The sequence below is a fragment of the Bos taurus genome, unplaced genomic scaffold (assembly GCF_002263795.3).
Source record: "Bos taurus isolate L1 Dominette 01449 registration number 42190680 breed Hereford unplaced genomic scaffold, ARS-UCD2.0 Leftover_ScbfJmS_2158, whole genome shotgun sequence".
NCBI classification, from domain to species: Eukaryota; Metazoa; Chordata; class Mammalia; order Artiodactyla; family Bovidae; genus Bos; species Bos taurus.
The window spans coordinates 63,059-89,460 of NW_020191239.1; the positions used below are offsets into that span (position 1 = coordinate 63,059).

The 26,402-nt window shown below is 41.5% G+C and overlaps 1 protein-coding gene across 1 annotated transcript in view; it reads left to right on the plus strand.

Annotated features, from left to right (window-relative positions):
* The window catches only part of LOC101907471 (ATP-binding cassette sub-family C member 4-like), a gene marked incomplete at its 5' end in the record, with an annotated part of 69,753 nt that overhangs the window by 41,963 nt on the left and 1,388 nt on the right, over nt 1-26,402 (plus strand). Inside the window, 3 exons of the mRNA XM_024989120.2 lie at nt 10,795-10,874; nt 16,246-16,396; nt 23,973-24,092. Of these exons, the coding sequence (XP_024844888.2) occupies nt 10,795-10,874; nt 16,246-16,396; nt 23,973-24,092 (351 nt within the window). The remainder of the gene's footprint in view (nt 1-10,794; nt 10,875-16,245; nt 16,397-23,972; nt 24,093-26,402) is intronic.

Sequence of the window (26,402 nt, forward strand, 5' to 3'; positions counted from 1 at the left end):
GTCATTGTCAACTTCTGATGGTTGGCCATCGTGCTCATCTTCAAGGCTCTCATCTCCTTTGCAAAACTACTTGAACCGTCACTGCACTGTACATTCATTAGCAATTCCTGGGCCAGATGCCTTGTTGATGTTGTGAGTTGTCTCCACCGCCTTATGACCCATTTTGAACTCAAATAAGAAAATAGCTCAAATTTGCTTTTTTATTAACATTATTTCCATAGTCCAAAATATATATAAAATGAACAGCAAGTAATAATTCATTAGCAAAAAACATAAAGCAAGAAATGAACATTATAATGATGTATGACATAGCCACATTCATGTATTCCAATATCAAATGCCAAATTTCAACAGTGCAAAACCGTGATTATTTTTGCACCAACCTAATGTTTCTTGACATTCTTTGAGCAGGCACCATATTTATGACCTATTCTAACAGCAAAGATGAAGAAACTGTGGAGCTCCCAGACTTCTACAGCTCCCGCTCCTGTTCTTAGGTTCTTGTAAGTCGAATTAATTTGTGTAGATGCAGGAAGTCCAGGGTGGACCACCTTCTTTAATGACTCCTTCGTGTACACAAAAAAATATACCTGGACCTTCCAGGTACTGTGCAACGGGATGGGGCAAAACTGGTCCAATGGAGAGGGTGTTCAGCGGAGCCCAGAGATGACCACTGGGATGAAAAGGATCCTTGTGTACACGACAACCAGTGTATATTTTCTTGGCCCCTTTGGAGAGACTCTCTTTTTTTTTTTTTTTTTTTGCTTTTTGAATAGGCTGCTTGAATATAAATCCCACTTTTCACGAGGACAGTGGTTCCTTTATTGTTCTTCCCACCCCTCCACACTCCACTGGACTCAGAACCTGTCCTTGGCCCTCCACCCCCAGCTTCTGATTCTCTGCAGGGCTTTAAACCAATGGTAAGTTCTTATCAAAACAATTAGATTCTAGGACTATCAGTGAAGCTAACCATGGACACATCTAAAGAAGCTCACAACATTGAAGATTTCACAGAACCCATCTGCTCTTACTTACCCTCAAGGTCAGGTGTGATATGGCCTGATATGTGGTCTGTTATTGCTGGTGCCTAAGACCACTTGTGTGGTAAAAAAAAAAAAAAAAAAAAAGACTTAAAAAGACACATGTTACCTCACAGGTGAACCTCAAAAACCTTAGGCTGAATAAGAGAAGCCAGACTCAGAGACAACATAAAATATGATCATTGTGAATTTGGATTTGATGAGAAGTTCAGTAACATCTTTCATGGTATTCTGTCTCATGACCAAAATAGAAAAATGTGGACCATAGTAGTTAAGAGGATCCTTATTGGTTCTCAGATACTATGGACTTCAAGAAGGCTATCTTCCTCCCCTCTCTTCCTCAACTCTTTCTACTACCTCCCTCCTCTCCTTAACACTTGATTTCCCTTCCCTCTTTCCCCCAGTCTTTCTCTTGTTCTTCCCCCAACTCTACCTTTTTATACAAGTAACGATAGACATTGTAGAAAAACACCACAAAAAATTTAAATTGTACATTTATATTGCAGGCTTATTTCAGACTTGTTGAGGTTGTTTTCTGCTTCTGACTCTCCAAATATGCCACATTGTACACCTTTGATGCACTTTTTTTTAAAAATCAATTTTATTTCATTTTTTAAATTTTTTTAAAATTTAAATTTATTTACTTTAATTGGAGGCTAATTACTGTACAATATTATATTGGTTTTAACTCCTGGGATACATTCCTAGAAATGGAATTTCTGGGTGAGAAGGGATGTACTTTTAGAGTTGTTTATATGTATTACTCAATTGTTCCTCTAAATTTACCTGTGCTGTAGATGAGAGTGATGTGGATTTTCATTATACCCATATCCAAAATATGATCTGGCCTCCAGAATTTACCATGTTTGTCAGCTTTGTGGCTGATTATGCAGGATGAAGGAGGTGGTGATTTTACTCCTGGGCTCAAGGCATTAACTGGGACTGGCCATCTGAGTCTGGTCAAGAGGCAGCGGCCAGGATAAGACCATGCCTTATTAGAGATCATTGAGGCACCAAGGAGTAGTGGTGGAAAGGATATGATTCACTTCCTTTAAGTATTTGAAAGACTGTCCTATTGACAGAAATTAGATTCACTTTGTGTGCTTATAAGGAGAGAATAAACATCAGAGTTTGGATCTTTCAGGAAGACAAGATTCAGTTTAATGTGAGAAAGCCCTAACAGAATAGTCTGAAAATGGCTTGGGTTCCCCTTGTTTACTGTGAATCCTTTTTTCCCTCTGTATTCCTGGAGATATTGCAGTAGGGGCCATGTATCCTGTGTCATTCATATGAATAATCATGGCATGTGTGTGAAGGGAATTTATCATAAGGCTTTCATATGGAGACCTTTGAGAGAACTTTATACTGCAAGGCCATAAAGTTGGAATTACAGCTCTGATTACAACAGTCTATCTCAAAAACAGAGGAAATAAATATTCTGAAAAGCTATCTGTTCTCTCTCTCTCTTTTTTAAAATTTATTTTAACTGGAGGCTAATTACTTTACAATGTTGTGGGGTTTTTTGCCATTCATACACATGAATCAGCCATGGGTGTACATGTGTTCCCCATCCTGACCCACCCTCCCACTTACCTCCCCATCCCATCCCTCAGAGTCATCCCAGTGCAACAGCCTTGAGCACCCTGCCTCGAGCACCCTGCCTCATGCAAGGAAACTGGATTGGTGACTACTTCACATATGATAATATACATGTTTCAATGCTATTCTCTCAAGTTATCCCACCCTCGCCATCTCACACAGAGTCCAAAAGTCTGTTCTTTACATCTGTGTCTCTGCTATCTCGCATATAGGGTCATCATTACCATCTTTCTAAATTCCATATGTATGCATTAATATACTGTATTGGTGTTTTTCTTTGTGGCTTACTTTGCTCTGAATAATAGGCTTCAGTTTCATCCAACTCATTAGAACTGATTCAAATACATTCTTTTTAAGGGCTGAGTAATATTTCATTGTGTATATGTACCACAGCTTTCTTATCCATTTGTCTACCAATGGACATCTAGGTTGCTTCCTTGTCCTAGCTATTATACACAGTGCTGTGATGAACGTTGGGGTACACGTGTCTCTTTCAATTCTGGTTTCCTTGGTGTGTGTATGCCCAGCAGTGGGGTTGCTGGGTCATATGGCAGTTTTATTTCCAGTTTTTTAAGGAAATCTCCACACTGTTCTCCATAGTGGCTGAACTAGTTTGCATTCCCACCAACAGTGTAAGAGGGTTCCTTTTCCTCTGCACTCTCTCCAGCATGTATTGTTTGTAGACTTTTTGATTGCAGCCATTCTGATGGGCGTGAATGATTTGCATTTCTCTGATAATGAGTGATGTTGAGCATCTTTTCACGTGTTTGTTAGCCATCTGTATGTTTTTTTTGGAGAAATGTCTATTTAGTTCTTTGGCCCATTTTTTGATTCGGATCAGATCATATCAGATCAGTCGCTCAGTCGTGTCTGACTCTGTGACCACAGGAATCACAGCATGCCAGGCCTCCCTGTCCATCACCAACTCCCAGAGTTCACTGAGACTCACGTCAATCGAGTCAGTGATGCCATCCAGCCATCTCATCCTCTGTCGTCCCCTTCTCCAGTTGCCCCCAATCCCTCCCAGCATCAGAGTCTTTTCCAATGAGTCAACTCTTCACATGAGGTGGCCAAAGTACTGGAGTTTCAGCTTTAGCATCATTCCTTCCAAAGAAATCCCAGGGCTGATCTTCAGAATGGACTGGTTGGATCTCCTTGCAGTCCAAGGGATTGTCAAGAGTTTCAACACCACAGTCCAAAAGCATCAATTCTTCAGTGCTCAGCCTTCTTCACAGTCCCAACTCTCACATCCATACATGACCACAGGAAAAACCATAGCCTTGACTAGATGAACCTTGTTGGCAAAGTAATGTCTCTGCTTTTGAATATGCTATCTAGGTTGGTCATAACTTTCCTTCCAAGGAGTAAGCGTCTTTTAAATTCATGGCTGCAGTCACCATTTGCAGTGATTTTGGAGTCCAAAAAAATAAAGTCTGACACTGTTTCCACTGTTTCCCCATCTATTTCCCAGGAAGTGATGGGACCAGATGCCATGATCTTCATTTTCTGAATGTTGAGCTGTAAGCCAACTTTTTCACTCTCCACTTTCACTTTCATCAAGAGGCTTTTTAGTTCCTCTTCACTTTCTGCCATAAGGGTGCTGTCATCTGCATATCTGAGGTTACTGATATTTCTCCCGGCAATCTTGATTCCAGCTTGTGCTTCTTCCAGTCCAGCGTTCCTCATGATGTACTCTGCATATAAATTAAATAAACAGGGTGACAATATACAGCCTTGACGAACTCCTCTTCCTATTTGGAACCAGTCTGTTGTTGCATGTCCAGTTCTAACTGTTGCTTCCTGACCTGCATACAAATTTCTCAAGAGGCAGATCAGGTAGTCTGGTATTCCCATCTCTTTCAGAATTTTCCAGTTTATTGTGATCCACACAGTCAAAGGCTTTGGCATAGTCAGTAAAGCAGAAATATATATTTTTCTGGAACTCTCTTGCTTTTTCGATGATCCAGCGGATGTTGGCAATTTAATCTCTGGATCCTCTGCCTTTTCTAAAACCAGCTTGAACATCAGGAAGTTCACAGTTCATATATTGCTGAAGCCTTGCTTGGAGAATTTTGAGCATTACTTTACTAGCGTGTGAGATGAGTGCAATTATGTGGTAGTTTGAGCATTCTTTGGCATTGCTTCTTTGGGATTGGAATGAAAACTGACCTTTTCCAGGCCTGTGGCCACTGCTGAGTTTTCCAAATTGCTGGCATATTGAGTGCAGCACTTTCACAGCTTCATCTTTCAGGATTTGGAATAGCTCAACTGGAATTCTATCACCTCCACTAGCTTTGTTCATAGTGATGCTTTCTAAGGCCCACTTGATTTCACATTCCAGGATGTCTGGCTCTAGGTCAGTGATCACACCATCCTGATTATCTGGGTCATGAAGATCTTTTTTGTACAGTTCTTCTGTGTATTCTTGCCATCTCTTCTTAATATCTTCTGCTTCTGTTAGGTCCATACCATTTCTGCCCTTTATTGAGCCCATCTTTGCATGAAATGTTCCTTTGGTATCTCTGATTTTCTTGAAGAGATCTCTATTCTTTCCCATTCTGTTGTTTTCCTCTATTTCTTTGCATTGATTGCTGAAGGCTTTCTTATCTCTTGTTATTCTTTGGAACTCTGAATTCAGATGTTTATATCTTTCCTTTTCTCCTTTGCTTTTCGCTTCTCTTCTTTTCACAGCTATTTGAAAGGCCTCCCCAGACAGCCATTTTGCTTTTTTGCATTTCTTTTCCATGGGGATGGTCTTGATCCCTGTCTCCTGTACAATGTCACGAACCTCAGTCCACAGTTCATCAGGCACTCTATCAGATCTAGTGCCTTAAATCTATTTCTCACTTCCACTGTACAATCATAAAGGATTTGATTTAGGTCATACCTGAATGGTCTAGTGGTTTTCCCTGCTTTCTTCAATTGAAGTCTGAATTTGGCAATAAGGAGTTCATGGTCTGAGCCACAGTCAGCTCCTGGTCTTGTTTTTGCTGACTGTATAGAGCTTCTCTATCTTTGGCTGCAAAGATTATAATCAGTCTGATTTCGATGTTAACCATCTGGTGATGTCAATGTATAGAGTCTTCTCTTGTGTTGTTGGAAGAGGGTGTTTGTTATGACCAGTGCATTTTCTTGGCAAAACTCTATTAGTCTTTGCTCTGTTTCATTCCATATACCAAGCCCAAATTTGCCTATTGTTCCAGGTGTTTCTTGACTTCCTACTTTTGCATTCCAGTCACCTATAATGAATAGGACATCTTTTTTGGGTGTTAGTTCTAAAGGTCTAAAGGTTAGGTCTAAAGGTCTAAAGGTTAGGTATACAGGTTCTTGTAGGTCTTCATAGAACTGTTCAACTTCAGCTTCTTCAGCATTACTGGTTGGGGCATAGACTTGGATTACTGTGATATTAAATGTTTTGCCTTGGAAATGAACAGAGATCATTCTGTCGTTTTTGAGATTGCATCCAAGTACTACATTTCGGACTCTTTTGTTGACCATGATGGCTACTCCATTTCTTCTGAGGGATTCCTGCCCGCAGTAGTAGGTATAATGGTCATCTGAGTTAAATTTACCCATTCCAGTCCATTTCAGTTAGCTGATTCCTAGAATGTCAACGTTCACTCTTGCCATCTCTTGTTTGACCACTTCCAATTTGCCTTGATTCATGGACCTGACATTCCAGGTTCGTATACAATATTGCTCTTTACAGCATCAGACCTTGCTTCTATCACCAGTCACATCCACAGCTGGGTATTGTTTTTGCTTTGGCTCCATCCCTTCATTCTTTCTGGAGTTATTTCTCCACTGATCTCCAGTAGCATATTGGGCACCTACTCACCTGGGGAGTTCCTCTTTCAGTGTCCTATCACTTTGCCTTTTATACTGTTCATGGGGTTCCCAAGGCAAGAATACTGAAGTGGTTTGCCATTCCCTTCTCCAGTGGACCACATTCTGTCAGGTCTCTCCACCATGACCCGCCCATCTTGGGTTGCCCCACAGGCATGGCTTAGTTTCATTGAGTTAGACAAGGTTGTCATCCTATTGTGATTAGATTGACTAGTTTTCTGTGAGTATGGTTTCAGTGTGTTTGCCCTCTGATGCCCTCTTGCAACCCCTACCATCTTACTTGGGTTTCTCTTACCTTGGGCGTGGGGTATCTTTTCACGGCTGCTCCAGCAAAGCGCAGCCATTGCTCTTTACCTTGGATGAGGGGTATCTCCTCACTGCTGCCCTTCCTGACCTTCAGTGTGGGATAGCTCCTGTAGGCCCTCCTGGGCCTGTGCAGCCATGGCTCCTTGGACGTGGGGTTGGTCCTCCTGGCCACTGCCTCTGGCCTTGGGCGTGGGTTGCTTCTCCCGGCTGCAGTCCCTGGCCTCAGGTATGGGTGCGTGGGGTAGCTCCTCCCACCCGCCATGCTTGGCCTCGGTCTTAGGGGCATGGGGTAGCTCCTCCCGGCCACCGCCCCTGACCTCAGACGTGGGGTAACTCTTCTCATCGACGCCCCTGACTTCGGACGCTGGGTACCTCCTCTCGGCCGCCCCTCCTGACCTCGGATGCGGGGTAGCTCCTCTCGGCCGTTCCTACACCATCACTGACTGGTACCCTCGGCCGCTGCCCCTGACCTCGGACGTGGGTAACTCCTCTTGGCCGCTGCCCTTCGGGCATGGCGTCCTCCCAGCTTCTTCCCCTGACCTCGGACGTGGGGTGGCTCCTCTGGGCTGCACTCAGGTCGCCAGTCGCAGCCGCCTGCGCTCAGCACGCCTTTTCTGGAATTGAGCTGCAGGAGTTGCTTGTATATTTTTGAGATTAATTATTTGTCAGTTGTTTCATTTCCTATTATTTTCTCCCATTCTGAAGGCTGTCTTTTCACCTTTCTTATAGTTTCCTTTGTTGTACAAAAGCTTTTAAGTTTAATTCGGTCCCATTTGGTTTTGCTTTTATTTCCATTACTCTGGGAGGTGGGTCATAGAAGATCCTGCTATGATGTACATCAGAGAGTGTTTTGCCTATGTTTTCCTCTAGGAGTTTTACAGTTCCTCGCCTTACATTTAGATCTTTAATCCATTTTGTGTTTATTTTTGTGTATGGTGTTACAAAGTGTTCTAGTTTCATTCTTTTACAAGCGGTTGACTAGTTTTCCCAGCACCACTTGTTAAAGAGATTGTCTTTTCGCCATTGTATATTCTTGCCTCCTTTGTCAAAGAGAAGGTGTCCATAGCTGCATGGATTTATCTCTGGGCTTTCTATTTTGTTCCATTGATCTATGTTTCTGTCTTTGTGCCAGTACAATACTTTCTTGATGACTGTTGCTTTGTAGTATAGGCTGAAGTCAGGCAGGTTGATTCCTCCAGTTCCATTCTTCTTTCTCAAGATTGCTTTGGCTACTCGAGGTTTTTTGTATTTCCATACAAATTGTGAAATTATTTGTTCTAGTCCTCTGAAAAATACCATTGGTAGCTTGATAGGGATTACATTGAATCTATAGACTTCTTTGGGTAGTATACTCATTTTCACTGTATTGAGTCTTCCGATCCATGAACATGGTATATTTCTCCATCTATTTGCGTGCTTTTTTATTTCTTTCATCAGTGTTTTATAGTTTTCTATATATAGGTCTTTTGTTTCTTTAGGTATATTTATTCCTAACTATTTTATTGTTTTCGTTGCAATGGTGAATGGAATTGTTTCCTTAGTTTCTTTTTCTGTTTTCTCATTGTTAGTGTATAGGAATGCAAGGGATTTCTGTGTGTTAATTTTATATCCTGCAACTTTACTATATTCATTGATTAGCTCTAGTAATTTTCTGGTGGTGTCTTTAGGGTTTTCTATGTAGAGGATCATGTAATCTGCAAACAGTGAGAATTGTACTTCTTCTTTCCAATCTGTATTCCTTTTATTTCTTTTTCCTCTCTGAGTGCTGTGGCTAAAACTTCCAAAACTATGTTGAATAGTAGTGGTGAGAGTGGGCATCCTTGTCTTGTTCCTGACTTTAGGGGAAATACTTTCAATTTTTCATCATTGAGGATAATGTTTGCTGTGGGTTTATCACTATCTGTTCTCTTAATGTTTCTTAGTGCAAGAAGTAACTGTTAAACTTGCTGACCTCACATTTTCTGCACTCAGCTCATTGGTGATAAGAGTTTAGTTTTTTTTTTTATGATATTTGATATTTAGTTCAGTTATTATACTTGCTATGTGGAGAGATGCTTTTTCTCATTGGTTTTGTTTTTCTTGTATTCTACAAACTTTGCTAATCCTCAGTCTCTCAGACCTTAAGTCACCCACATCTGGTGAAAGGTAAAGGGGTGGTTTTCATGTACTGTTCATCTCTGGGTAGCCTTTTCATCTTTCAAAAAAATTCCATCATTGCTTTAAACACTTTTTAAGCTGAATTGTATTTACAGTGTTTCCAAATTCTGCCTATGTTAAATAGTTGTACTCTTCCACTGATGAAACCATATGCATGTAAACTGTATCTTAACATTTTTTGACATACATTTTCCTTATTTTGGTATTATTACTTTGAGAAGTTAAAAAATGACAATGCAGGGCTTCCCTGGTAATCTAGTGGTTAAGAATCCACCTGGCAGTGCAGGGATAACTGGTTCGATCCCCAGTGTAGGAAGATTCCACATGCCATAGGGCAGCTAAGTCCATGCACCACAATTCCTGAAGCTTGTGTGCCTAAAGCCCATGCTCAACAACAAGAGAAACCACCGCGCTGCAACTAGAGAAAGCCCATGTGCAGCAATGGAGATCCAGCACAGCCAAAAATTAAATAAATATATAAATCTTAAAAAAGACTATGTAGGTCACAAAATTATCTAGAATATTTGAAAAAAAAAAACCCATTTGATTTTAATGTTCCTAAAGCAGAATTGTTTAAATAACCCAACCTCTTGCCCCTTGAAGCATGGTGTGGGAAACAGCAGCAGAAAGGGTGTCATGTGGCGGCTTGGTGGAAATGCAGACTCTCTAGCTCCCCCAGCATTCCTGAGTCAGAATCTGCATTTTACCAAGTGGACCTCCTGCAGCGCCTGGTGGACTTTCCCAGGGGACGTGATGCTGCAGAACATGGGGGTCAGAATCATCATCTCACCTTGGTGGTTGAGCGCCTGGTAACTTACCTGACATTGTGGCTGGGTTCTTTCACCTTCAAGAGCCTATTTAATCCTGAGAATCACCCTCTAAAGTAGGCATTCTTACAATATCAGAAGAGTTATCACTAGATCTGCCAAATGTGTCACTAAAAGACAGTTTCTTCATCTGTATTTCCTAAGTCTGAGATGGGAAAATTGAGGCTGTAATGCTGGCCTGGCCAAGGGTGAACACTGATTCCAGATTCCACTCCAGTTCCTGGTGTGGGCACACCCTGTGCTTCCGGTGAGCCAGACACCCTGTGGACAACAGAAGAGCCTCACATCCCAGCAGCAGTAGAAAATCAGCCCCCAACCACTGCTCATTCACCAGCCTGTTGTGGGTTGATGTGAAAGGCCTTGGGAAGAAGTCATCTGTGACTGAGGTCAGGAAGAGCAGGTAGAGGTCCCACATCTCATCTGCAGGCTGGCTTCCTGAAGCTTCAATTACAAATGAAGCTCAGAGAGGTAGATAAACACATTTCCCAGGGTAGATAAACACATTTCCCTGGATACACCAAAATTGATTGTGTGTATACATGTATTTGTGTAGCTTCAGGGTTGTTTGAATTAAATCATTAAAAGCAGTAGATATTAGAAATTCTCATCTTCAAATTCTGCAGCATTTAGGATATACTGTTTTAGTGCATTTTGAGAAGGCAAATAAAATCAAGGATAAGAAGCACTTGGAATGAAGCCTTAGATGGGATGGATCTAAAAGGAGGGAACATTCCAAAATCCATCAACCCTTCCACAAGATTCCCTGCCCTCCCCCCACCATTCTTTTAAAAACCAAGAGCTAATTTCAATCCCACCCACTTCTATTTGGTGGTATTTTGGTTTCTTTTTAGGTATTATCCTATTTTCTCCTTCTTCCACTGACATCAGCTTATTTCATATGATTCTAAAATATATTAAATAAATATGCATTTAAAATATTATTTTATTTGGTCATGAATTGTTTGTCTTAAAGGGCCTGTCTGGGTAAAAGAGTAATTTCTCATATTCTGTTCTTATAGGAAGAATTTTAAATCGTTTCTCCAAAGACATTGGGTATATGGATGACGTGCTGCCTTCATCATTTCAAAAGTTCATGCAGGTAATGTATCAGTCCTGTCAGAGTTCTCACAGGGAAGAACAGAGAGCCTGTTTCTTAAGGCCTTTTCACAGGGGTTGAGGGTGGGCCTTTCAGCCTGGTGATGTGTCCTTTAATCTTAAATAAAAGCCATATTTGTGAGAGAAAGGTGTGGCTGTGATTGGGAGGCTGAGTTAACATTAGTAACACCTGGGACAGGAGTGGCTACTCTGTTATGTCAGGGTTGGTCTGAAGCAGCAACTGCTAGGTAAGTGGTTCACTCTCTGCCTTCCAGGTGTCTGGTGTGGATTCCCTTTACTGTAAGAATATTTCATAATAGAAACAAGCACCTCTCATGAAAAGATAGCCAAGATGAACTAAATTGTGTATTGTATTACCATAAAGGACAAATACTTACTGCATCTTTTTTTCTGATAAAGCATGTGTTACAAAGAAAAGATTAATAATAATGAGGTGACCAATAATACTTGACCAAAAACAATCACTGTTGTTCACTCACTAAGTTGTATCTGACTCTTTGCAACCCCATGGACTGCAGCACACTAGGCTTCCTTGCTCTTTACTATCTCCCATAGTTTGCTCAAGCTCATGTCCATTGAGTTGGTGATGCCTTCAAACCGTCTCATCCTCTGTCATCCCCTTCTCCTTCTGTCTTCAATCTTTCCCAGAATCAGGATCTTTTCCAATGAGTTGGCTCTTTGCATTAGGTGGCTAAGGTGTTTGAGCTTCAGCTTCAACATCAGTCCTTCCAATGAATATTCAGGGTTGATTTCCTCTAAGATTGACTAATATGATCCCTTTGCAGTCCAAGGGACTCTCAAGAGCCTTCTCCAATGCTGCAATTCAAAGGCATCAATTCTTCAGTGCTCAGGATGCTTTATGATCCAACTCTCATATCCATACATGACTACTTGAAAAACAATAGATTTGACTATATAGATCTTTGTCGGCAAAATGATATCTTTGTTTTTTAATGTGCTGGCTAGGTTAGTCATAGCTTTACTTCCAAGGAGCAAACGTCTTTTAATTTTGTGGCTGCAGTCACTGTCTGCAGTGATTTTGGAGCCCAAGAAAATAAAAGTCTTGTTACTGCTTCCTCTTTCCCCCCTTCTATTTGCCACGAAGTGTTAGGACTGGATGCCATGGTTGTTTTTTGAGTATTGAATTTTAAGACATCTTTTTCAATCTCCTCTTTCACATTCATCAAGAGGCTCTTTAGTTTCTCTTCTCTTTATGCCATTAGGGTGGTATCATCTGCAAATCTGAAGTTGTTGATATTTCTCCTGCAATCTTTATTCCAGCTTGTACAGAGTTTTACCCTCCCTATTAATATTCAAGAATGTTAACACTAAACCCCATCTCAGCACAATATCAGGCTAATGGAATTTCTCCTCTAGGTGTAGTTATCATATTCTGCAAACTAAATACTTAATTGAATTGTGAAAAATCACCATGTACTCTCAAGTGAAAGATTCATCCAAAAGATTATTTCTATTTATTCATGTGAATTCATGACTTCTGATAGAATTCCCAACTGGTGTGCTCCCAGTGGGAAATAAGCATATCAAAATAGTGATTCCCTTTATTTCCTGGAGCATCAGGACTTGGGTCACTTCTTCTGGGTCAACATGTTTCTTGTTGTACACACATCATTGTCTTTGTGCCATGGTGAGACAGAAGTACAGAAGTACTGGCCATGGTAATATGGGCCATCAGATGGGCCTGAAATCCAGTCAGATGGGGTGAATTGTGTGTGTAGCTAGGATTAGGTTCCTTGAAATTCCTGAAAATGTGGAAGAAATAAATGAGACTGGCTTCAAGGAAGGGATCTCTGTCGCACACAGAAATATGCTCTCTCCTTCTTCAGACTGTTGACTTTTTGCTTGGATACTATTTTTGTCTTCTACAGCTTCTGTTAACAGTTTGAGACAGCTGGCAATAAAAGATTCATAAATGTATATGCATAAATAAATTTAAATATAAACTCATGCATTGTATATATGTTAATATAATATGTAATATCCACTATGAAAGTGAAAGTTGCTCAGTTGTGTCCAATTCTTGTGACCCGGTGGACTATACAGTTCATAGAATTCTCCAGGCTACAATACTGGAGTGGGTAGCCTTTCCCTCCTCCAGAGAATCTTCCCAACCCAGGGACCAAACCCAGGTCTCCCGCATTGCAGGCAGATTCTTTACCAGCTGAGCCACAAGGAAATCCCAATATCCACTATAAGGCTGGTTAGGGTATGACCTGTAAATAGAAATAAAACTCTTATAACAAGCCTATTTGAATTGCTTCAGAATTAAGGAGCATGAAATCTGAAGGACCTAATTTAGGAGCTTTTGAGAACAATAGTTACAGGTCTTTAATGAGGACTCAAGAAAAAAGTATTGGCACAGCTCAGGTGGAGCCCTTCATTTTGATCTTACCTCTTCTTCCTAGGTTATCTGCCATGCTGGGTTGGTCATAAAAGGCCCCCACCTGGGGAGAGCCAGGCTATTGAAACTGGTGAATATTGTCCAATAAAATAATGTGAGTCTACTAAAAACTGTAATTTGGATTTTTTATAATTGACATTTCAGATCTTTTTTCCTGACAACTACTGATGGCAAACCTAGTGACTTGACTTAAGATCACACACAGAAGGAAGGACCCCTCCCCATGAGAAAAGGGTATAGCAAGGTGGGATGCATTAGTTAATGCTATGGCTGTAAGAAATTGTTCAACTGAAAATATAATAGAAGGGAGGTTAGACAGATGTATATTTCTCCACTTATGATTGAAATTTGTTCCTTCAGATTCCATGCTTTGCACTCTGAGTTTTATATTGATACCACAGCAGATGGGGAGAAACAGGAAAAGCACATGTCTCTATCCAAATAATGCACTTTGATTCACAAGGGCTCCTGAATACAGAGTCACAGTTCTGGACATTTCCTTCCCCTTTCAGGCTCCTCTGCAAACAACTGTGTCTCTGAGATTCCCAGAGTACAGATTCTTCCTGTCTTTCTTCATGACCTGCAGTACCTTCCTGGGAAAACTTAGGACAACTGCTGACCCTCCTAGCTTACAATTTTCTTACCTATAAATGGAAATGAAAGTTCTTGCTTTTCTCATTCATAAATGGTTGTGAAGATCATCTGAGAAAACTTATCTGGAAGAGCTGTGAAATGATAACCCAAGTCTCTGTGATATAGGCATTACTCTACTAATGCATCCACCAAAGACATGCTGGGAACAGCTGCCCTGGGCAACAAAGTGTGGAGGCCCTGGGTTGGTGAACAGGGAGTGCTGGTTCTAAGAGGACACAGAATACCTGGTGCTAACTTGAACAAGCCATTTGACCTTCCCAGCCCAGCTCCCTTTTGGTCAAAATTTCCAGGAATTGTGATTGCTATCCTCAAATTATTCATGTCATTCTCTATTTCTCTAGCCTGTGAAATTCAGTTGTCAATCTCTTATTCAAAGTTTCAATAAAGGATTCACATGTTCTTCCCTGTGTTTCCCCAGTGCCTTGTGAAGATCACCATGGAACTGTATCCATCTGAGATCATAAACTCTGGAGGCGTTGGCCCAAATTCTGTGAATCTGCATATCCTCAACTTTTGACCCCTTTTCATAGCAGACTAGATACTGAGATAGATACTACACATAGATACTAAGTGCTGGTTGCATTCCTATCACCTGAAACTTTTCATCAGAGTGTCATACTTTTCCTGATAAATATGGATGTCTAAATCAGCATCTATCAATGATTTGGGCTTCTATTGTACCTGCTGTGTTTTTAGACCAAGATCATTTCCCAAGATAAAATGACCTCATGGAATGATGTGATGCTTAAGTGAATGATTATGGAACTCTTACCACAGTGCTGTGCATAGAGTAAACACCGGGTAAATGGCACCCCCTGTTGTTATAATCACTGCTCCTTAAAACAGTCATTTTTATCATAATGATAAAAATTTTAATTATATTCAGAGGATAAAATTAAAAAAAAAAACTCTTCTTGCTTAAAAGTTGTTTATTATCAAAATTCTTCCCCATATTTCTAGGAAATACCCAAAATTTGTTTTATCACATTTCTCTTCTTTTGTCTGTTCTTTATTAGGCATGCTGATGAACTCTGAAATTCCTTAAATAAGGTATTTAGAAGAAAAAATTAAGATAGATTAGGAGCCTCAAATAAGTAAAAATAATTTTCCTGGACAATAAATAGTTGGCGGTATGTTGGGAACAAGCTTAAGTATGTCCTAATGGCTCATGATGTAGACTCTCTGGCTCCATGGCTCAGGCTTTGTTTCCATCAAGCTCCTTTTCCTTTCCCTGTGCCTCAGTGTTTCCATCTGTAAAATGAGATAATACTATTACTTGATAGGGCTATTGTGAGACGTAATAAGCTAATACATGTCAAGTATTAAATGTGTAGCCCTGTACAGAGTCAGCACTCAGTAAATGTTAACCATGGATAGAAAACCAGGAAAGAAAAATTTCTACTTCCAAAAGTCACTTTTGCATCTTTTCCTCCTTTACTGGACACTAACTTTGTAATTAACCACTTCCTTACCTGTGTAACTGAGGCTTCTGGTTTCCTTATCTGTGATGGCTGCTCATTCATCTCTAGTAATACCTACTGACTCATGATAGTTTAGGGTTCAAGTCCTAGTCTCTCTGAACCTCAAATATTTTATCATCTATTAAAATTAGTAATTCCTATTTTATAGGCTACTAAGTATATTAAAAGAGCTAATACCTAGAAGGTTCTTAAGGTTTTTGGCACACAGCAATCAGGACGACAGAGGATGAGATGGCTGGATAGCATCACTGACTCGATGGACATGAGTTTGAGTGAACTCCGGGAGTTGGTGATGGACAGGGAGGCCTGGCGTGCTGCAATTCATGGGGTTGCAAAGAGTCAGACACGACTGAGCGACTGAACTGAACTGAACTGAATCATGTAATAGAGCTTCCCAGGTGGCTAGTGGTAAAGAACTCACCTGGCAATGTAGGAAACGCAGGAGGCATGGATTTGATTCTTGGGTGAGGAAGATCCCCTGGAGGAGGAAATGGAAACCCACTCCAGTATTCTTGCCTGGAAAATTCTGTGGACAGAGGTGCCTGGAGGGCTGCGGTCTATGTGATCGCAAAGAGTCGGAGATGACTAAGCAACTGAGCACACACACACATAATCTTGCAATAAATATCATTAGAACCATCTATAATTTTATTTGTTTGGGTGGCAAAGCTTTCTCTACTATTTCAATACATCTTTCAGGAAAAGAAGTTTAGTCACAACTAAATAGTCTATTAAAGTTTATTTTTGAAAATAATCCTTGATAAAGAGGCCCCTGCATCTATTTTTCACTCTTCCAGACACTTCTACAAGTGATTGGTGTGGTGGTTGTGGTGGTGATGGTGATTCCTTGGATTGCCATACCTGTGATTCCCCTTGGCATCCTTTTCTTTTTTCTTCGGCGGTATTTCTTAGAGACGTCACGAGATGTGAAACGCCTGGAATGTTCAAGTGAGTACTGGAACTCTCAGGTTGGAATGGCAATGCAGGTTGGCTGCATTTATACCATAATTAACCATACCCCTGAAATCCTGTAGAATATATCTTTTGGAATTTCTCCCTATATCAGCATTAGGTAGTTGTATGTTATGGGCCCTGTGAGTCAGTGTGACCCTTAAGACAAGTTGAGCTGGTGGCAGGTCAGCTGCAGCTTTGCATTTTAGCACAAGGATGAGTATGAGCACCATAAGGACAGGGGCCATTTCTGTCTTGTTCATGACATAATTCCTAAAACAGAACAGCCACCCAGTATAAAGTTTTCCAAAAAATATGTTTCATCATGTTGGTACTATTGTAGAAGGAAAATAGGGAATTTTTCTTCCCTTGAAGTTACTAGAAATGACAAGGAAAGGAAAATGTTAAGAAAAGGAAAGGAGCCATCAGGAAATGTATTCATATGTCCAAGGTGATATTTTTAGAAAATACATTATTTCACATACTCCTAAGATGGTAAGTAAGTTGTAGTTGTTAAATGTATGGAAAAGATAAGCCCTGTTATTTCCAGGTTTGCTCTTTATCATCACCAGTATTTGCAATGATGTCACACTATGGTCACCCCTCCCCAAGACTGTTCATATAAATGATGATGGAAATAATCCCTTTAGGAGGACCCAGGAGGAGGATCTGTTTAGTAGACTTTTAGTTTGTCACTTCGGAGAAGGCAATGGCACCCCACTCCAGTTCTCTTACCTGGAAAATCCCATGGATGGAGGAGCCTGGTAAGCTGCAGTCCATGGGATCGCTAACAGTTGGACATGACTGAGCGACTTCCCTTTGACTTTTCACTTTCATGCATTAGGAGCAGGAAATGGCAACCCACTCCAGTGTTCTTGACTGGAGAATCCCAGGGACAGGGGAGCCTGGTGGGCTTCCGTCTATGGGGTCGCACAGAATCGGACACGACTGAAGCGACTTAGCAGCAGCAGCAGCAGTTTATCACTCCATTCAGCTTCCTAGTTTTAGAATAATGGGGAACATTATTTTATGATTAATCATTCTATTCTTCAGGCAATCACAATGGATGAAATAATCCAGAACTTATCTCGTCATTAATGCACAGACATATTTCATCAATATTAAAACAAAAAATTATAATGAAAGTAGAATTGTTAAATATTTTTAAAGAAGGTATAAGGACAGAAAATGAAGATGTTTGTGTCAGAAACCTTAACTATGGATAGTTACTGCAAGTTAATAACAACTTAACTTTCTAGAAACCAAGCCAAGAAGAGAAACATATTGAGTCTCATTCTTCTCTGTATCTACTAAGTGGAAAAATCTAAGTTAATCAAGACAAAGGAGTTTTTGGTGGTGAAATATGTATGTTTCATTTTTAATAATAAACTCTTGAGAGGCATTCATCCTATGTATTTGCATAAAGTACAGTTGGTGTCATAAACGCTGTAGAAAAAAATTTTCAGTCAAGAGAACCAGCTAAACTCCCATGAGGTCTGGGTTTTGTGAGGTGTTTGATTGGATTATGGAGCAGTAGAGTCCAGACATATGTGATATTTTGATGATGTGATTTGGTATGATGGTAGGACCTGGGAAAACAGAATAGAAATGATGAGCTCCATACAGTCTTTTGTGTAGACAGGGCTTCAATCATTTTATGATTTGAAGTCAGTCATGAAATGGAGTCATTCAATAGTCTTGTTCAAAGCAGGTTCCATTCAAAGAGGGACTGTTCCAGAAGGAATGTTTTTCAGAGATTTTTGCCTAGAGCATGGGCCACTTCCTATCCACATAGAAGTGGAGAGAAGGGCACCTCCTGAGGCCTTTTTCAAAAAGCAGTACAGGATTTCACCTGTAGAGTCTGAGAACTTTTTGGCCCCATCCCTGTGGAGTATTTGGATTTTTTGCAACCTCGTAGGCTGCAATGGGAGAAGGCAATGGCACCCCACTCCCGTACTCTTGCCTGGAAAATCCCATGGACAGAGGAGCCTGGTAGGCTTCCGTCCATGGGGTCGCGAAGAGTCAGACACGACTGAGTAACTTCACTTTCACTTTTCATTTTCCTGTATTGGAGAAGGAAATGGCAACCCACTCCAGTGTTCTTGCCTGGAGAATCCCAGGGACGGGGGAGCCTGTTGGGCTGCCGTCTATGGGGTCACACAGAGTTGGACACGACTGAAGTGACTTAGCCCCAGCAGCAGCAGGCTGCAACAATGTTAGACAGTAAATTCAATCCAGATACCCCTCTTCCATACCACAGGTAACCAAATGAGATGGCCTGTTGATTAGAATGTTTATGTTCTCTCTCCAGGTTGTGGGTCTGTGCAATAAATAAGGATACCACTTTTTTCTCTATGCAGTAACTAATAGTATATTTTAAGGCCACTGCTGGAGCCACCAGCAAAAAGACATCTGATCGCTATAACCAGAAGGCATAAGCCTACTTCATTCCTGTGCTCTGAAAAACTGCTAAAATCCTGAGGTTTATATTCAGATCCAGCTGCCTACCTTTCTGGAGCATTATGTTGATTTTTGTCCTCTTAGTGACAAATGTGCAGTTGATCATAATATTTTTTTTATTTTTCTAGAACTGAGCATAACCAAAATGCAAAACCACTATGGCATTTGGTTGCATTTTTCTAGCCAAACCTATTCATTTGGCAGTACCTGAATTATGAATCTGTATCAAATCTTATCTGTAAGGATTCTGTGATCAACTAGTAATGTCTGTCAGAGACATTGCAAAGAGAGGTTTAGCGCATGTGCCACATTTATTCAGATTGGATCCTCAAGTCTGCTATCTTAAGGCATTCTCATGCCGGATTCCCTGGGACTTTATTCAACCTAAGGTGCTTAGTATGATGTACGGTAATGTCTAAGGCTGTTGGATGTTAGCTAAGTAAGATTTGAGGATTTTCTGAAGGTAAACAAAGTCTGGAGAAAAGTGCATTTAGTCACTCATGGACATCCTTATACCTGATTATTCTCCCTCTGAGACACTGCTGTTATGATTAAAACAACAGCCTTGGAAATAAGACAGAATTGGGTCTGACACTCAGCTCTACCACTTAGGTGAGTTAATTTATTTAATCTTGGGCAGGAAGTACTCTTAATTCCTCAGTCTGGTTTTCCCTCTGTCACAGGTATACTAATACCTGCCTTCTGGGGCTCTCAGGATTTCTTGAATTGATCTTGTAAAATACATGCTGTGCTGTGCTGTGCTTAGCTGCTCAGTCATATTGACTCTTTGTGACCCCATGGACTGTAGCCACCAGGCGCCTCTGTCCATGGGGATTCCAGTCAAGAATACTGGAGTGGGTTGCCATGCCCTCCTCCAGGGGATCTTCCCAACCCAGGGACTGAACTAAGGTTTCCTGCCTTGCAGGTGGATTCTTTACCATCTGAGCCACCAGAGAAGCCCATGAATACTTGAATGGGTAGCCTATCCCATCTCCAGGGGATCTTCACAACCCAAGAATTAAACCACAATCTCTTGCATTGCAGAAAAATTCCTGATCAGCTGAGCTACCAGGGAAGCCCCAAAATATTTGGTAGTGACTACCAAAGGCACCAGAACTTTGAACATGAGGGTATTTAAAATTTTTTATTTGTTTGTTTTTGGCTGTGCTAAGTCTTCGTTGGTATGTGGGCTTCTCACTGTAATGGCTTCTTTTGTTTAGGGGACACAGGCTCTACAGGGCTTGGGCTTCTAGCTTGTGAGCTCAGTATTCGTGGCTCTCAGGCTCTAGAGCACAGTCTCAATAATAATTGTGCATGGGTTTAGTTGCTCTTTGGCATGTGGGATCTTCCCAGATCAGGGATTGAGCCCTTGTCTCCTGCACTGGCAGCAAGATTCTCATCCACAGAACCACCAGGGAAGTCCAAATGTGAAGGAATTAAGAACATAGTAACAACTGGCAGTTCTCACATAGGTGAATGATAACCTGCAGCAAGGCTGCCACCTTGGGGTCTTTTCATGTGGTTCACTGCCCCGCCCCCACCCCAAGGAAGATTTGCAGTCCAGGTGGAATGTGTCCCCAAGTGTCCTCAGGGTTATGGAGACACAGCTGTATGTCATGTAAACTGTAGGGTTACATGCATCTATGACTTCTGACTGATATCATGGCTGTTATATAGTCTGCTTCAGGATCGTGGGCTCGGTCTTTGTGGGGAAAAGGGTGTTATGTTAGGCAAGGTGAGACCAGAGCCTTGACATCCCCTCTCCTCGTGTACTAGTTAATTTTCTTTGCAGACCCTCCAGTTCCCACATTCTGGCATCCTGTTCACCCCTAGTGGGGTTTGAAAGACACAGGATAGATTTTCACAGGTCATCATCCCCTCTGGCCCACTGTAACTCTTGGGCATGAGGTGAGGTAGGTGATGGAGTGTTTGGTTACCTGGTGTTCAAGGCTGAGATGACACCTGGTTTCTAAAGTCGACCCCATCTTCCATCCCTGCTGGAGAGAATCAACTGCACTTTGATCTCCTGGTGATGGAAGCAGGTGAGGGAGGCCACGCTGAAGAGTTCATTCCAGGACTCTCCCTGGGGGAACAGGCACATCTACTTCCTGCTCAGAAGACTTGTTTGTGATGAATAGCGTTGACGTCACATTTGGTCTGGAAATCACAGCCTGGTTCTAGTGAGTTTTCTGTGTTCTCTGGAGCTGGACTCTTGACATCCTCCTGACAGTGTGATGGGCCCGGAATTCACCTGTGTCATCGCTGTGAGCCCCCTGCTTCCAGAGTAATTGAGTTCTGGGGTCTGGTTGGGACACCTTCTGGGAATGCAGAAAAGCCCTGAAGAGAGTTCCTAACCTTTGTTATTTGGATCATGAGCTCAGTCTTAAAAGTGCTGTTAAAAGTTCATATTGCTGTTGTGGTGGATTCATTTTGATATTTGGCAAAACTAATACAATTATGTAAAGTTTAAAAATAAAATAAAATTAAAAAAATAAAACATATGCAAAAATCTGCAAAAAAAAATAAAAAAATAAAAGTTCATATTGCTATTTTAAAAGTGTAAAGTTAAAGCTAAAATAAATACAATTAAATGTTACTCAATAGAATAAGAGTTTCCCAGGTGGTGCTAGTGGTAACAAACTCACCTACCAATGCAGGAGACTAAAGAGACTCTGGTTTGATCCCTGGGTTGGGAAGATCCCCTGGAGGAGGGCACGGCAATCCACTCCAGAATTCTTTTTTGGAGAATCCCATGGACAGAGAAGCCTGGTGAACTACGGTCTATAGGATTGCAGAGTCAGACATGATTGAATCAACTTGCCATGCAATACAATGAAGAGAGAGAACAGTGTGCATGCTGAAGTAAGACCACAGACATGTCCTTGGAAGGTCAGAAACACCATTGAACCACTTTAGGCTCTTTGCCTGAATTAGATACAAAGGGAAATGTTATATCATGTCCTGTTTCAAAGAAGGTATATTTCCTTACAGCAATATTACAGCTGAGGGTCCCTAACAGTTAGGGTTCCTGATCAGATGTCCCAGGTAGAAAGAGCCACAGGGCTGAGTGGATGGTCAGCTAGGACCCAGCCCAGGCTGTCCTGCCCCAGTGCAGGGCTTCCCACCCTCTCTGAGCTCCAGTGTCTCAGAGGAGGAAGCCTGCTCCTTCCTTTATTATATGATAGATCCAGGAATAATAAGCACAAGAGGAGTTCTGTGTCTTTGCCCATTTATTCCCTGTCCCCCTACAGCCCCTCCACCCCATGGAGCCTGTGTATGTCGATAATGACTGAACTGTCACCCAGACAGGCATTTGGATGCCAGGCTAAGGAGTGAAAACCTGAAAATAATTTGGAGTTTCTCCCCTTTGATTCTTACCCCATGATTTGATATAATTTCTGAGGCCTCCTGCAAGATAAGTGACCTTAACTTCCCCTAAATGCCCAGATTTTACTAACAGGTCTTTTTAGGAGATGTACAAGTAACAGAGTGATGTCAGTATTTCCTGCTGATACAGCACAAGTTATCACTCACCCCAGACAGAGGTCACAGGCTCACTATCTGCCTCTGACTGCAGCAGGCTACAGCCTCATTCATGGTAGAAGTGAGAACCGTAAGGGTCCTCCCTGCCTGGCAGCCTGCAGCCCACCTATTCCCTGATGGGCAGGTGCCTAACTCTGGTGCTTGTGGTCAATGTCCTCTTAGAGAAGATGGCAGGAAATGAATGGTCAGTGAAGGGATGCCAGACCCCAAACCCACATGAAGTCACTCAAAGAAAATGATCACTAAGGGCACAGTTAGGTTTTATAAGGTATGTGTGTATCACATGCCACAGTGACCTCCAAATGCCAGAAAAAGCATTGAGCAGGTAGTTTTAAAAGCCTGGATTAGATTCTCAGAGAAGAAGTCAAGACCGTTCAGGGACACCTGGCTAAGCAAGTCCTGTGGGCACAAGGGTGGTGCAGTGCCAGGTGTTCTGTGACCCATGCAGAGACATCTGGTGCAGGTGCAGGGAGAGTCCCAGGATGGGGGAGATGGCAGACTGTCTGCTCCTCTTACTCATCTTGCCCCTGTCCTATGTCTGGCTCTGGTTCAGCGTAGGGGATGTACTGACTCTATCCTGGCTCTTAGGTTACTCATCTAAGTTGGAGACAGCACACAGACAGCTCACCAAAATTCAGTGTGGTAAGAACTCTCAAAGAGAATTAAATTTAAAAATGCTATTGAATTGGGCCTATCCTTCTCATCCAGTGGTTAAGAATCTGCCTTCCAATGCAGGGGACTTAGTCTTAATCCCTGATTGGTGAACTAGGATCCTATATGTCACAGGGCAACTAATCCTGTGTGCCACAACTAGAGAGCCCATGTGCTGCAACTACTGAGCCCATGAGCTCTAGAGCCTGTGATCTAAAATAATGGAAGCCCATGCACTGCAACTAAAGAAAGCTTGCATGCTGCAATGAAGACCCAGTGCAGTCAAAGAAAATGCTATTGAATCAAACGTTTGTGAACAGTTTCCACCCAGAGAGATGTCAGGGAAGAATTTGGAGAGAGGCCATGTTTGAGGATTGTGATGAACGAGCTAGTAAAGAATTTCAGTATCTAAATCTAGGTCAAATTTGAATTTGGTTAAAGATAGATTCAGGCTTCCCTGGTGGCTCAGCGGTAAAGAATCAACCTGCACTGCAGGAGCCACAAGAGACATGAGTTCGATTCCTGGGTTGGGAAGATCCCCTGGAAAAGGGTATGGCAACCCACTCCAGTATTCTTGCCTGGAGAATCCCATGTACAGAGGAGCCTGGTGGGTGAGTCCATAGGGTCGTAGAGTCAGACACAATTGAGAAGACTTAACATGCAGGCACAAAGATAGATTCAAAGAGAATCTTTCATTTCTAGGTCATTAAGGTGAAGCTTGGCATGAGCCGGAGTTTGAGTGGCACATGGAGAATTCTCTCCAGAAAGGGCATCACCCCTTCTCCCCCAGGCAGCCCAACTAGGAACTCTAGTGCACTGTTTGGCAGAATGTGCAATCACAGCACACGGGAGGCTATGGGTTTCTTTGCATCCAGCCTTCCTGACTTTCTCTGTCTTGTGTCTGTCTCTGCTTCCCCAGCACAGAGCTTGGTGTTTTCCCACTTAGCATCTTCTCTCCAAGGACTCTGGACCATCCGGGCATACAAAGCTGAGCAGAGGTTTCAGGAACTGTTCGACTCACACCAGGACTTGCATTCAGGTCTGTGAGTTTCTGGAGATGATTTCAAAGGATGGGATGTGCTGTCATCTGAGGCCTGACCTCCCTCTCAGGTGGTCTTGCTGGTCAGCACCTCTTTCTGTGCTGCCCCATATCCCCCACTGCACACCTGCCTCCCCCACCCCTTCCTCCCAGCACCCCGTCTGTGGTCCCCTTTTCCCCCTTCTCCCCAGACTGACTTCCATCGTCCTTCCATCATGGAGTCCTATGGCTTTCTGTCCCTTTAGGACAGGAGTCAGTATATATATATATATTTTTTTCAAACAACAGATAGTAAATATTTTAGACTTGTGTGCCATTCTATCTCTGTTTTAACTTATCAACTTTGCTGTTGTAGCACAAAAACAGGCAAAGGTAATACATAAGCAAAAGCACATGACTGTGTTCCAATAAAATTATTTACAAAAGCAGATGATGGCCATTCTTGGTCCACAGGCTACCGTTTGTCAACTCTCTTTTCAGAGCATGCAGGGCAGCAGATTCCATTGAGGTAAATCATTATCTAATTAACAGATTTTTAACTCACTTGGTTAATATTATTCTGAATATTGGTAATATTTTTCCCTAAGTAGAAATTTCAGAATTCCCTCTAGATCTGTAAAATCCTGGCCCATCTCTCCAGTCTTTATTGTATCTTAAAGATAAAATGGCATTTCGCAGATCCAGTTAGCTCATGGTTGTATAGACACTGGCTCCTAAGAATAAACACTGTGCAGGGCCCTGTAATAAGTGTGGAGGTGCTGGAAAGAGTGTGTGAGCTGTGCTCTCTGCTGTCCGAAAGCTGGGAACAGTTGGCCCTGAGAGAGGATGAGCCTCACGTCGAGGCCTAGCACTGTAGGAAATGTACCAATGAGACCATTTTTCCATTTTCTCCATTGTGATCATATTACTGTTTATAACCTGTGAGTTGAATTTTTTTCTTATTGAAGTACAGTTGATAAACAGTAGTATGTTAGTGTCAGATGTACAGCAAAATGATTCAATTTTATATGTGTATTTTTTCAGATAATTTTCCATCATAAATTATTACAAGCTATTGAATATAGTTCCACAGAGCTCCTGGTGTGATTCTTCTGTGTCCCATGTTGTCTGGTATCAAAACAGCTTTTTGGAACCTTCATGTTCCTTGGGTGTATAACTTTGCCACCCTACTTTGTGTAAAAATCTTCTGTAGCTCAACTGAGCAAAATGATCTTTCTTGTTCAAAGCAGTTAACATGGTTTTTCTAACTTATTCATTATGCTTATTATGGTTCACAAATCCAGAGGCCTGGTTCTTGCTTTTCACTATAACCCGATGGTTCTCTTTGCGTCTGGATATCATCTATTTTATCTTCATCTGTCTTGTTGACTTTGGGGCCCTGCTTCTTGCACAAAGTAAGTATGGGTATAAATAACTATTTATGGTGTGATTAAAATTTATAGCTGTATTTACAGTTATTAAACTCTTGCTGCCTTGTCTAACAAATACAGTTTGGTTCTAATGAATTGTATTAAAGCATTTGCAGCATGTGATTCCACAGTGTGGCCCATGTAGAGAGGTCATTTGGGTCTTGATGGGACCTTTTATTCTCTTCTTTTTCTTTGAATGAGTAGATGTCTACTCAGCGATAGCAAGCTGACCTTAGAAACTTTCCTGGTAGTGTTTAGTAGTTGGATGGAGAGAACCAAATTTGCCATAAAGCTTTTTGTCCAAGTTAAGACTTTAGATTTTGGTTTTAGGGATACTGGGGTCTCTTGGTTGCAGATGCTTGGTGCACTGGGATGAGAAAGGTTCTCTGTAGCAAAGGACACCATCCTCATCGCTGGGTGGGTACCAGATGAGCAGGTGTTGGTGTATATAGCATGAATTTACCAGCCCTAAATATTCTATAAGAGCAATATTGAATCACAGTCTTTAATATGGAACAATGAGAATGGTATTTTAGTTTTAAAAGCACTGGCTTTTAGAAACCATTGCCTTGTTTTTCATGGTTTCCAATTATGGTTGCCTTGGACATAGAAAGTGAAATTGCTTGATTGTTCTTTAAACCACAATGACAAAAGTCTTAATAATAACATTATTCCTCATTGTCTACTGTATATTGACAATGTTGAGATTAAGTTCATTTAAGTCTTTCTAAATTCATAGTGGTTTTAATTTTTGGGGACGGAGGTTTTAATTGTATTGTGGACTCAATCAAATGATAGTAAAAGTATAAGTAATATTGTCATTATATGTTAATGATTTAAATAGTATAAAGGAGTTATCTTAATAAAGTGATAGAAGGAACTGGCCTCAAGGTCAAAAACA